Source organism: Ursus americanus, chromosome 16 (assembly GCF_024610735.1).
Source record: "Ursus americanus isolate L20-20 chromosome 16, mUrsAme1.1.p, whole genome shotgun sequence".
Classification (NCBI taxonomy): Eukaryota; Metazoa; Chordata; class Mammalia; order Carnivora; family Ursidae; genus Ursus; species Ursus americanus.
Genome location: NC_142142.1, coordinates 1164705 through 1178827, shown reverse-complemented (window position 1 = coordinate 1178827; position 14123 = coordinate 1164705). Strand labels below are relative to the sequence as shown.

Here is a 14123-nt window from a genome sequence, read left to right as displayed (position 1 = left end):
AAATTGGAAGTTGTGGTGGTCTTCAGGAGCATAGATCCTCAGGAAATGCTTGTCAGTTGAAGGAGCACAGAAGGAGCATTTGAAGAGGAAGGCATGTCACACCATACGGAGTAGTATGAACAAAGAAAGAAAGGTACAGAGGTGGAAATGAGATCCTGTCTTTAGTGGGTAGTGAGGAGACCATTAAATGGTATGGATAATTTCTGTTTAGAGGTGGGGGATAAATTTGGACTGGTAAATTGGGACCATGTTAAAGAGGGTTTTGAATGCCACGATGGAGAATTTGGATGTAACCTTTTAGATACTAATATACCATTGAAGATGTTTTTGGTTTTTTAACAGTCAAATGATGGGCTAGTACTTAGGATTTCCTGTGAGCACGGCTCACCAGATTGGCACATTGTAGCCTTGTGGTAGTCCGCTTTTATTAGTGTCACATTTTCATGCTTTCAGGAACTTTCAGGTCTTATGGGTTAGAAATTTGTTTCCTACCGTAATTACTTTCATATACCAATTAGCGTAGATTAGCAACTAGTACCACTTAATTTCGAGTCCTTTCCTCAACGTAGAGAGGGAGCTGGAAAGAAGAATGTATAATATGGAATAGGTACTCAAGCCCTCTTAATGTGGGTAATCATCTGGGTTGGGTAAATGGAGAGAAGTGCATAATATAGTTGTACCTTTATTGTTAAAAGGAAATATTGTCTATAATCATTGTAGTTTATATAATCAGATTGGAGACTGCAAATGGCTTCCTTTCATAAGTTGTTAATTGTTTTTACTGACTGAAAGAACTGTACAGATTATTTTAATATGTATGCTAGGTGTAATTTCTCAGCACATTAAAACAGTATTTAAAATAATCTGTTACTTAATTGTCTAATAGTCTCGATCATTATTAGCACATTTGTCTTGGTGTTTTTTATTCTTGGCAATTTACTTCGGTTCTGATTTCACCTAGTAGGGAAAAAGAATCTAGTCTTTACCCTTTTTTTTTTTTTTTAAGATTTTACTTATTTTAGAGGGGGTGGGGGGGCGGGGGGCAGAGGGAGAGGGAGAGAATCTCAAGCAGACTCCTGCTGAGTGCAGAGCCAGACTTGGGGCTTGATCTCAGAACTCTGAGATCATGACCCAAGCTGAAATCAAGAGTCAGATGCTTAACCGACTGAGCCATCCAGGTGCCCCTTACCTTTACCTTTTAAAAATGTGCTCAGATACTCAATTCTTTTTCTTCCTTCAAGAAGGCTACCAGTAGATAAAACCGGAGTCTGGTAGGAAAAACAAGTTAAAAAACAGTCTAATCTAAAAAGATAAATTTTGTTTTTTAGAATAATGACTTAACCACTAGTCTGTATTTTTGTAAAGCTTTTCTGCCTATTGATAATGGAAGGTGGGTCATTCCTATAGTTCTTTTCTTTTTTCAAAGATTTTATTTATTTGAGAGAGAGAAGCAGGCTCCCTGCTGAGCAGGAAGCAGGGCCCCGGGTCCTGGGACAGGTGGGCTCTGTCCCAGGACCTGGAGCTCATGACCCGAGCCAAAGGCAGACGCTTAACCAACTGAGCCACCCAGGTGTCCCCCTGTAGTTCTAATCTGTTAATTCAGTTGTTTAAAGTTTTTTTTTCATTGAAACATAGTTGATAATGTGTTTTTTAAATTGAAGTACAGTTTAATTTAAAAAAATCAACAGACCTCTTTAAATAGTACTGTTAAAATGCTGAAGTGTATATGTGGAAATTTCTCACTTAGGTTAGCAATTCTTTACCCCCATCCTTGGAGCAAATGTGATTCAGAATTCAGGATTTTTTGGATTTTAGAAAGATAATAAGGTTCACATAATTCATGTTAAACACTCCTGTTGAAATTGAACCAGCATCCAGTAGTCAGACACATATTATCATATCTGCTACAAAATATGTGAATATCCACTCCAGATGGGATAAGTGAAGACCATAAATAGCCTGTTGAAGTCAGGTTTTGTTGCCAAATAGGTTACAAAAGAACTTCCCGTTTATAAAGTGCTTATTTTCTGCTTTCTAGATGCCACTTCTGCCTTAATGCTTTTGGTATATAAATAACTTAAGGATGGTAATATATAATCAATTTTATATCAATCAGCTGCCTTTATTTAAAAGCCAACTCATTGTAGCTCCTCAGTTGTTAAGTATGCACAATTAGAGACTGTGTAGTGAAGTGGTTAAGAGGGCAGACCTTGGATCTTGACTGCCGAAATTCATACCTAGATGAGTATGCTGGGAAAGATAACTTCTGTGCCTCAGTTTCCTCAAACTATTGAAGTGAGGATACTAATGGAGCCTTGAGGATTATTGACTTCATAATGAATGCTCAGAAAATTTTAGATGTTTTGTTATTTGAGGTTTTTCTTAAGTTGTTTTTGCTATGATTTGGTCCAATTGAATTTGCTTTTCTTTTTCTTTCTTGGAATCTAAAGTTGCTTAGGAAGTGTTTCCTTACTTTTATGTGAACAAACAAGCAGTTTAATTTTGTATCTCATACGTATAAATAAAATTGTGAAGTAAATTCTTACAGAATTAGTTTGTATTCCTACCCAAAGGTACAAGAAACCAGAGGAACGGAGTCCACTGGTAGCAGCAATGCAGCATTTCTTGCCAGTTCTAAAGGACCGCTTTATCCAGCTTCTTTCTGATCAGTCTGATCAATCTGTCCTCATCCAGAAACAGATTTTCAAGATCTTCTATGCTCTTGTTCAGGTAATTTTTATAAAGCAGTTTTTATATATGTGTCTGTCATTTGCTACATTGAAAGATAACAAAGAATTTCTGTGTCTTAATAATTTCATTTGAAAATCTAGATTAAATGGATGATTTGCTAGTCAAATATAAATTGCCAAAATTATAAGTGCATTAAAAGTCTAACCAAGCACACTTCCCTAAATACACAAACAGTCCCGATAAATCTTTATTATAACTGGTCAGTCTGAAGTTCTCTTAAACCATCTAACACTATTATGCCTTTCACCTTAAGAATTCACAAGTCTGAAAAACAATTACTGAAATAACAGTTTATATCTAGCATGAACCTGATTTGCCAAATATATGTGGATTGTCTCAGTAATTACAAAACCTATTCCTAAGCTTAACACAAAAATACTAATAACTGTGGCTTGACTGGCACACAATAATGGGCTTCATCATTTTTACATATTCTAAATCTTCCTGGGATAAAAGATATCTATTAAAAGGAAATGATTAATGATTTTAAAGTATTGAAATGATTGTGTGTTTTTCTTAGCGGGATGTAATTACTTATATGAAACAGTTTTTGATCAGGATTAAAATTCTAGTTCTTTTTGTGGCATATAGCCATAGAAGGATTCATCTCATCTGTTAGAACCTTCGGTCTTATTCATACCCTTATTTGACTTTAAAATCTCGTTTAAATAGACCTGTGACTCCCACTAAGATTGTAACTGGTTCACCACATTGGTTGGATTTTGCGTGTCTTTGCTAGATCAGTAAAGACAATCTATCATCTCCCAGTCTGAACCAAAGGGCACTTTAATGCTGTTCCATTGACTTCTTACAGAGCTTTTAAAAGTGATTTGGGTATATAATAGCTATACTGTTTTTGTTTGTTTTCTAATTAGTAAGATTATAACTTTTAGATTAAGTTATTTTTGTACATTGTTCTAGGGCATAGGGCAAAATATTTATCTTCCCAACTAATTTTTTGATGCTAGCGTACCCTGATAACAAATATAGCCCGGTCTCACTTATGAAAATAGATATCCTAAAATCCTGAAGAGGATATTGATTTTATGAGCCTATTAAGAGAGGATTTATCCAAGAAATGCAAGAGTGGATCAGTGGTAAGAGATCAGTTTCTGTAATTAACTCTTATATGAAAAAAAAGACCTGTAACGATCTCCAAGGATGCCAGATAAAACATTTGATAAGATTTAATAACCATTCCCACTTTAAAAAACAAAAACAAAAACAAAAAACAAACTAAGAGTCCTGGAATAGAAATTTTCTTCACTTGGTAACAGACGTTCACTAGAAGTCCACAGAATCACTCTTAAAGTAAAAATAAGATATATGCCCAGTAATTTGGGAATAGGAGAAGGATGTTCATTGTCAGTGCCACATTCCTCCATTGTAGGTAACTGACCAAATCAGCCAGATAAGAAATTTGCTTGTGTACAAAAATCGGGAAATGTGGATTGAATGAAATACTTTTTGTAGGTTTTGTGAGGAGTTAAAGGAAGTGGGATTTTCTTTTGTAAGGATTTTAAAGTATTGATTCTTGATTTTCATTTAGTATACACTACCGCTGGAGCTGATAAACCAACAGAACCTGACGGAATGGATAGAAATTTTAAAAACTGTTGTGAACAGAGATGTACCTAATGTAAGTCTCTGTGTGTTCTTATTTTACTAAAATATCTAATTATCTTTTGAATTTTAACTGATATTTTCTATAATATTTTTATGTGTTTATATAATTCGTGAGGCAAACTATTCTGAAGAGACCATTTTGTTTACATATTTGTGATATTAATAAAAAATTGTGCAGGGTTTTTAGGTACTTATATCTATCTCTTTATCCTAATGCTTCTGTTTCTTCTCAGTATGTATGTATGTATTTATTTATTAAGATTTTACTTATTTGAGAGAGAGAGAACGCATATGAGCGGGGGAGTGGAGGAAGCAGGCTCCCCAGTGAGCAAGGAGCCTATCGCAGGCCTGAGATCATGACCTGAGCCGAAGGCAGACATTCAACCAACTGAGCCACCCAGGGACCCCTTTATTTAAATTTTTGTTTAATTTTAAGATTTTATTTATTTATTTGAGAGAGAGAGGGAGCAGGGAGGACAGGGAGTTCCCTGCTGAGCAGGGATCCCAACGTGGGGCTTGATCCCAGGACCTCGGGACCATGACCTGAGCTAAAGGCAGATGCTCAACGAACTGAGCCACCCAAGTGCCCCTAAAAAAAAATTTTTTTTTTAAGTTTTATATATTTAAGTCATCTCTACACCTAACGTGGGGCTCAAATTCATGATCCCGATATCAAGAGTCATGCTTTTCTAACTGAGCCAGCCAGGCACACCCCATCTTATTGTCTTAGTTTTTAAATAATAGTTTGTAACATATATCACCTCACATAGTTACAAAATTCTTCTCTTATGATGAGAAGGTTTTTAAAAGATTTATTTATTTAATTTAGAGAAAGAGAAAAGGTGTGAATGGGTGAGCAGGGGGAGGACCAGAGTGGGGGAGAGAGAGAATTCTCAAGCAGGCTGCCCGCTGAGCATGGAGGCCCACGCAGGGCTCCATCTCAGGACCCTGGGATCATAACCTGAGCTGAAGGCAGCCGCTTAACTGACTGAGCCACCCAGGTATCCCTGAACTTATTTTAAATAGAGACATAGACGGGTTATATAATTTATCCCAAAAGTTTTATTAGTGGCATAAGTGAGACCAACCTCCTGTTTTGTGGTTTATTGCTTAAATTTCTATTTAAAAAGAAAAACTGTAGGGGCTTCTGGGTGGCTCAGTTGGTTGAGTGTCTGACTCTTGATCTCAGCTCAGTTCTTGATCTCACAGGGTTGTGAATTCAAGGGCAGTGTTGGGCTCTGCACTGGGTGTGGAGCCTACTTTAAAAAATGAAAACAAAAACAGTGTAGAAGAAATGAATAGAACATTTCTTCCACTCTGTAAGAAACTAGTTTGGTGTATAGTTTTCTGGACACATTTAATAGGTACAAAATAAAATTTTAAAAGTTTTCATTTATACACTCTGTACTTTTTGTGTATAATTCATAAACACACGTATTATAAATAGTCTAGTGAGTTATCCATTATATGTATACATGTAATCATCACTTAGAATATTTGCTGGTGGCTAGTTTTAGTCATTCCTGTCATCACCATTCTCATTTCTAGCACCATAGATTAGTTTTGCCTGTTCTCGAACTTATATATAAAAGTAATTTTTTGTATTTACCTTCTTTTGCATGATCTATTTATGAGATATACTCATGTTGTGTTGTAGTAGTTCCTTTTCATTACCAAGTAATATTTTATTGTGCGGATATACTACAGTTTACATTCACAAGGTGATGGACAACGGGGTGATTTCAGGATTTTAGTAGTACAAATAAAGCTGCTATGAATGTTACACAAACCTTTTTGTGATCACATATTTTCATTTTTCTTGAGTAAATTACCAAAGAGTGGAATTGGGTTATAGGGTAGGTATATGTTTAACTTTATCGGTAACTTCTAAAGTGATTTTCAAAGTGGTTGTACCATTGCTTTCACTTTTAGTTTAGTTTGGGGTTCCTCCAAAGTCTCACTTTCTCATTGTAAATTAAAAATATGTCGGGATGTTGTAGGTCAGTATGTAAGGATCCAGTCCATTCTTCTAGTGGTCGTATAGTAGTCTTTTATAGATGTTCTGTAATTAAGCATCTGCTTATTAGTGAATGTGTTTAGGTTCTTGGTAGTTTTTCACTATTGTTTTTAAATGAATGTCTTCATCTGTTTATCCTTTTGTGTTAATACTAATGTTTCTGAAACCAGATTTCTGAAATGGTGTTTCTCATGCCCTTTTGATTTGAGCTATACCAGTTTTTATTAAACTACATTCCATGGCCTTGACTTTACATTATTTGGATTTTGACTAAAGTGTTTGTGTTTGAGCTTGCTCTATAAGAATTTTAAAAAGCATATCCTTTGTAGCCAAGTAGTGAAGCAGGTTAAAGTGTTTTTATTACAAAAGGCCAACATTCATGTTTTTTGTGAGTTTCTACTCGCCTCATGCTGTTCCTCTTAGATTGTATCATCTTTTACTATCATTAAATAAATCTCTCTTTAAAGGAAACACTTCAGGTTGAAGAAGATGACAGACCAGAGTTACCGTGGTGGAAATGTAAGAAGTGGGCTTTACATATCTTAGCAAGGCTTTTTGAAAGGTAAGCTTCTCTCAGTATATGATGATTTAAGTTTGTTTTTTCAAGCCCTTAGTTTTATAAGTACCAATATATAAAGCATTATTAAAAAACAGTGGACATTTTAATGTTCTTTTAGATATGGAAGCCCTGGCAATGTGTCCAAGGAGTATAATGAATTTGCTGAAGTATTTCTGAAGGCGTTTGCTGTTGGTGTCCAGCAAGTAAGTCTAAGAATTTTTCTAATTTGAAAGATGACATCATTATTAGGTTAATTTCTGTCTTGCTTTTTTTCTGGTTTATTGGTACCCAAAGATTGCATGTAGCAGTCTTTAACATTTTGAACCCTTGTAGCAGTTCTCATTTTTTGGTCTTAGGTCTTCCTTATTCCCTTAAGTTTTTGAGAACCTCAGCAAGCTTCCATTTATGTGAATTATACCTATGATACTTATCATATTAGAAATTAAAATTTAAGAATATTATTTCATTTAAAAATAATAACAAGCCTAATATATAGTAACACAGAATATGTGTTTTTTTTTTAAATAACTGTTTCCCAAAATGAAAAGTTTTTAACAAAAGGAAATGGCATTGTTAAACATTTTTACTAAATTTTTAATGTATGGCTTAATAAAAGGCAGTTACATACTCATCTACCTATGTATTTAGTCTGTTTTAATTTATTTTGGTGGACATAAATACAGACAGTGTGGCCTCAGATAAGTTGGAAAAGGAAAGACTTCTAATAGACTTTTCACAAAATTATGGAAATTCTTTTAATATCACATCAGAATGTGATAATGATTGTTGTCTTTTTTGTTTTTTAAGTAAACTCTACACCCAATGTGGGGCTCAAACTCATGACCCCAAGATCAAGTCATATGCTCTACCAACTGAGCCACTCAATAGTGGTAGTTTCTTAAAGGTTAATTCCGTGTAGAGTTTGTTACCAACAAGCATTTTACATTCTGTTACATTAACACCCGTTGATCTGTACTGCACTTTGAATAGATCATTTATCCGTACGTGATTGTGTAACAGCCGGTCATTTGGAAAATGAGTTAATGAAGATTTTCCAAATGTTAATACATTTCATTATGCAATTTTATTTTATTTTATTTTTTAATGGGTTTAGTTTAGAGAGAGAGCGAGAGAGAGCATGCATGAGCAGGGGGAGGAGCAGAGGGAGAGGGAGGAAAGAAGCAGACTACCTGCTGAGCGCTGAGCTTACCCTGGGGCTCGATCTCATGACCCTGAGATCATGACCTGAGTGGAAAACAAGAGTTGGAGGCCTTTAACTGACTGAGCCACCCAGGTGCCCCTCATTATGCAATTTTAAAAAAGAAGTCACATTTGCTAATATTACCACTGATGTCATCAGAAATATCATTAAATATTGGAAAGCTAATTAAGTGGATCTAAGTCTTTGCAGCTAAGATTTTGAGAATTCTAATTTTTGTTTGAAAGCTCATATTTTAACACCAGTAACATACTGTTGGTTATTTTCCTTGAAGTGACAGGCTCATTTTATTCATTTCTGAGGAAAAATGTGCCATACACACAAGTCAAAATAGCCATAATTTGTCTGTCAGTTTTTCTTTCAAGCGTATGATAGCATTTGATGGGGAAAGCTACTATTTCAGGTTTTCTTCCAACCATTGTACTTTGGTGTGTAGAAGAAGTGCTACATGTATACTCCCCATTTAATAATATTTCTATTTCTGATTCATTAAGAGTGTTCTTAAGGAAAATTTTGCAGTTAATGTGGCTGTAAAGAATATGATGACTGCTGGTACACTTTGGTGCCACTCCTTGCTTGATTCATGTCAGGCACCAGAAGTTTTACCACCATTGCTTTTATACCATCGATGCAGATGTTAACACAGTAAAAAGGGCAAACAATGTCTTAGCCTTATTATGAAAATAGTTTTGACCTCACAGACCCTTCAGGAGGTCTGTGGGCCAAATCCTGACAATCGCTGTTCTGAAATACATAGAATTAGAGCTCGTGGCAGACATTAAATTGGTAAATGGTTTGGGTAAGATTTTTCTGGGAGGTAAATAACAATGCAGGGCTATCTCAAAAAATTGTGGCATGTTCAGTAAGTAACCTGTGGTTTTCTTTTTATACCTAATCAGAAACTAGTCCTTTGACATAGTATTAATTCAGTTTTTTTTATTTGAATACTTTGGGAATAAATATGGTTCTCTAATACATAATTTTCAAAATTACTTTCTTTTTAAAAGAATATGGTTGTTATTTTAGGATGATGATCTGGGTATTAAGATACGTGTCAAATGCGGCACTGGAGGAGATAATGCTTAGTGAAATAAGTCAAGCAGAGAAAGACAACTATCATATGATTTCTCTCATCTATGGAACATAAGAACTAGAATGATCAGTAGGGGAAGAAAGGGATAAAGAAAGGGGGGGTAATCAGAAGGGGGAATGAAACATGAGAGACTATGGACTATGAGAAACAAACTGAGGGCTACAGAGGGGAGGGGGGTGGGGGAATGGGATAGACCGGTGATGGGTAGTAAGGAGGGCACATATTGCATGGTGCACTGGGTGTTATACACAACTAATGAATCATCGAGCCTTACATCGAAAACTGGGGATGTACTGTATGGTGACTAACATAATAAAAAATCATTATTAATAAAAAAAAAAAAAAGATACGTGTCAAATGTTTTTGCTGACTTATAAAATGGTTAAAATTTCTATTTAACTTTTGGGTTTTGATCAAATATTTTTTTCAAAGGTTTTACTGAAGGTATTATATCAGTACAAGGAGAAACAATATATGGCTCCTCGAGTCTTACAACAGACATTAAATTATATTAATCAAGGAGTTTCTCATGCCCTCACCTGGAAGAATCTGAAGCCTCATATACAAGTAATAATTTTCTATCTGAAATGTTTTTCTGGAAAATATAATGGAAATAACATTAATTATCATAAAAGTTGAAAAAATGCATATTTTGTTGACTTGTGTTACTTAGTCTAGTGCTGTTGTTCTGATAGTATAGTAAGAAAATGAGAAAATACCTTGATGTAAACTTAATGAAAGGTATTTTGTGAATATTCAGATTACCTTTTAATCTAAAACTATTAAAATTTGCCTTTAAATTCTTAGTGCTAGCTTATGATTGTAATATTTTAGTCCTGTAATTTGGAATAAACCAAGGACTATTTCACCAGATTAGTTTTGAGGGTAATTAGCTTATGTACTATTTCGATGAGTAATTTATTTGCTTTATTTGGAACTGTAGGATTTGATGGACTAAAATTTCATAATGTATTTTCTCAGAATACTTATTTGCTACCTATATACACATATGTCTTATTTTATAATTATTTGTTGCACAAAGGCTAGTAGTATGTACCTTAATAGTTGATCTGAGAATCATTACCGAAGTTTGATATTAAGCTTTAAAGTACGTATTATTGGGTTGCTTTTGTTTTAGCACTTAACCGGAATTGAAGGTTTAAATTTGAAGACTGGCTTAAGGTTACTTTCTTAACTTTTAAATTGCAGGGCATTATCCAAGATGTTATTTTTCCATTGATGTGCTATACAGATGCTGATGAAGAACTTTGGCAAGAAGACCCTTATGAATATATACGCATGAAGTTTGGTAAATTTTCACTTTCATAGAAACAAAATATGTTAGTAGCTAAGTTTTTATATGGTATATATAGGGGTGTCTTAAGGCCTCACTTTTGGTGCTGAAAAATCTTTGTTGTTTTAATGTAATTTATCCTTTTTTTTTTTTAGACATTTGGGGTCTATTCATTAGGCATTTGATAATAATCTTCATTTTTAGTGGACACAACTAGTAGTGTTATTAAGTTAAAATTACTGGAGATATGGTTTTGGCACATGCTAAAACTTAGAAATTCAAGATTACACCTTAACACTAAGTGTCAGAACTATACTTCTGGATCCCATGTCAGTCATCATGTGTGGGACTGAGAAGTATATTGGAAGCTGGAGTCACATGGAGTCTCTGCATTGAACTAAAGGATTGTAATTTGACTATTAGTCCTTCTTCCTACCAAAATCTTTTGTATTTGTAGTAGATTGTACTTTTGTGACCATATTGTGAAAATTCTCACAGTAGTTGTGTTTTGTATGAAAGAAAATAATCATTAAGAGAAATTAATGGATTAAAATTTAATTTGTGCTGAAAAGACATGAAATTAGACTATTGCAGAATTATATAGGAGTCTGGGTTCCTTTTTATACCTTGAATGAACATTAAGCAAAATTTTAAGGTCTTTACTTTTTACAGAGTGTCATTTGTAAATTACATGAAAATGTTTGTTGAAGAAAGTGAAATTACTGGTTTTTGTATTAATTTTAAATTTATTCTCTAGATGTGTTTGAAGATTTCATTTCCCCTACCACTGCTGCCCAGACACTTTTGTTTACAGCTTGTAGCAAGAGGAAAGAGGTAGGTTATTTAACATAGAGAACTTTTGCTTTAATATTTAAAATTTGCTCAGATATACACTCAGCTTTTAATGTTAGCCATGTAAGTCATTTTGTCTTTTTGTTGCTGTTAAGGATTGTTCGGAAATCCAATAAAGTGGTAACTTTTCTTTTTTAATCTAGGTACTGCAAAAGACAATGGGATTTTGCTACCAGATTCTTACAGAACCAAATGCTGATCCTCGAAAAAAAGATGGAGCCCTGCATATGATTGGTTCTTTAGCTGAAATACTTCTGAAGGTATTTCTTCTTCTGTGTGCAAGTAGTGGTTTAATAACAGTTTTATTGAGATACAGTTGACATACCATACTGTGTACCCCTTGAAGTGAGTAACTCAGTGGTTTTTAATATAGTCACAGAGTTGTGCAGCCATCAACCCCAAAAGGAACTCTATTAGCAGTTACTTTCCATTCTCTTCCAAACTTCTCAGCCCTAGGCTACCCCTAATCTACTTTCTGTCTTTATGAATTTATCCATTTTGGACATTTCATGTAAAGAGAATGCTATATAACATGTGCTTCTTAAGGAATGGCTTTTTTCACTTAGCATAATATTTTCAAAGTTCATCCATGTTGTGGCACATGTCAGTACTTCATTTCTTTTTGGTGCCAAATAATGTTCCATTGTATTGATAATACTACATTTTATTTATGCATTCATCAGTTGGTGTACACTTGCATTGTTTCCATTTTTTGGCTATTATGAATACTGAAGCTATGATTGTTTATGTACACATCTTTGTCTGGACATAATATTTTCATTTCCCTTGGATAACATACCTAGGAGTCAAATTGCTGTCATATTTTGAGAAACTGCCAGACTGTTTTCCAAAGTGGCTATGTCGTTTTATATTTTTACGAGCAATGTGTGAGGCTTCCAGTTTCTATGTCCTCACCAACAATTATTACCTTTTTATTGTAGCCATCCTAGTTGGTGTCAGATAGTACCTCATTGTGGCTTTGATTTACATTTCCCTGGTGACTAATGTTACAGAGAAGCTTTTTTTTTTTTATGTGCATATTGGCTACTGTATATTTCTTTGGAGAAATGTATATTCAAATCCTTTGTTTTTTAGCTGGGTTATTTGTCCTTTCATTGTTGAATCGTTAAGAGTTTTTGTTAAGAGTATTTGTATCTTCTGAATGTTAGACCTTTTTCATATATATGATTTGAGGTATTTTGGGGGTTATCGTTTGACTTTCTTGATGTCCTTTTAAGTACAAGTTTTGATAAGATTCTGAAATTATGTCCAGTTTATATTTTCTTTTGCTGCTTTTGCTTAACGTACTTCTTTTGCATAAGTTATTTTCATGTCAGATAATTGTAAAATAGTGGTTTTTTCCTTCAAAAAATTTATCTTTAAGGAAATTTATAAACATGAATCAATCTATTCATAGCCTAGGAACATCATGCTTTTGTGACATAAATTTCTAGTAATGACCCTGGATAAGATTTATTGTTAGGAACCTCAACTTAATTGTGCACATTATGTCTGACTTGATAAATAAGATCTGAAATTTATTTTGCTTAAAAGTTAATAAATGGTAACAAAGTGTAAGTAAATATTTAGTCACAGAATCATCCAACTCCCAGGAACCTTGTTCCATATCACCATTAATCTGTAGGTATATTTTGTTTATATTTTAGTTTTTTTATATCTGTCCACCCATCCTTTTGTTAGTTTATAAGTTAAAGATAGTGATTCTTTGTTATATGGCAGGCGGGAATCTTTAGTGAGTTCTCTTGGCAAGTTCAGATTTTTCTGTTTTAACTCCTTATTTTTAAGTAATTCTGGACTTACAGAAAAATTGCAAAAATAGTTTCTGTTACTCTTCATCCACCTTCCCCTAATGTTAGCATCTTAGATAGCCATACTGCAATTCAAAAACCAAGAAATTAATATTGATAGCATACTTTTCACTAATCTTACAGACCCCTTTCACATTGTGCAAGATTTCCCACTAATGTCCTTTTTTATGGTCCATGATCCAGTCCAGGATCCCACATTGCATTTAGTTCACATGTCTCAGTCTTCAGTTTTTCAAGCATTTATTTTTAATGTTGATACAACATGCAGTTCCAAAAACTCTTCTTAAAAGCTTGTTACCACTTAGAAAAGACCCTACTTTAAGATTCATGAGAATATTTTTGTTCCTTAACCATGGCATTTTAAAAATTTTTAAGTTTTTAAAAATTTTTTTAAAGATTTCATTTATTAATTTGAGAGGGAGTGAGAGTGCATGAGCAAAGGTGGGGGGCAAGGGAGAGAAGGAGAACCAAACTCCCCGCTGAGCAGGGAGCCCAACACAGGCACGATCCCCAGACCCTGAGATTATGACTTGATCTGAGCTGAGATCAAAAGTCGGACACTTAACCCACCGAGCCACCAGGCGCCTCTGAGATTATGACTTGAGCCGAAGGCAGTCTCTTAATCGACTGAGCCACCCAGGTGCCCCAAGAATATCTTTTTAGATAACCACATTATTACCTTGTAAGCAGGGTCTTTTCTCAATCTGTGTTGTATTCATTTAGAACCTTTCCAGTGAGGCTTTTTTCATTATAATAGTTTTTTTTTTGTTATAATAGTTTTATAAGGTAAGGAATAAAATTAACCACCCTCCCATTACTCAGACATGATTGCCGTAAGATTTGGTGTAAATACTTTCTAAGAAAATGAGGTAAAAAGTTAAAA

At 34.3% G+C, this 14123-nt stretch overlaps 1 protein-coding gene across 1 annotated transcript in view; it reads left to right on the top strand.

The window, feature by feature from the left end:
• Positions 1-14123, top strand: part of IPO7 (importin 7) — a 52197-nt gene that overhangs the window by 21932 nt on the left and 16142 nt on the right. The window contains exons 5-12 of the mRNA XM_087868048.1: positions 2574-2730; positions 4301-4390; positions 6862-6956; positions 7072-7156; positions 9698-9832; positions 10475-10574; positions 11317-11393; positions 11555-11671. Coding sequence (XP_087724174.1) covers positions 2574-2730; positions 4301-4390; positions 6862-6956; positions 7072-7156; positions 9698-9832; positions 10475-10574; positions 11317-11393; positions 11555-11671 — 856 coding nt within the window. The remainder of the gene's footprint in view (positions 1-2573; positions 2731-4300; positions 4391-6861; positions 6957-7071; positions 7157-9697; positions 9833-10474; positions 10575-11316; positions 11394-11554; positions 11672-14123) is intronic.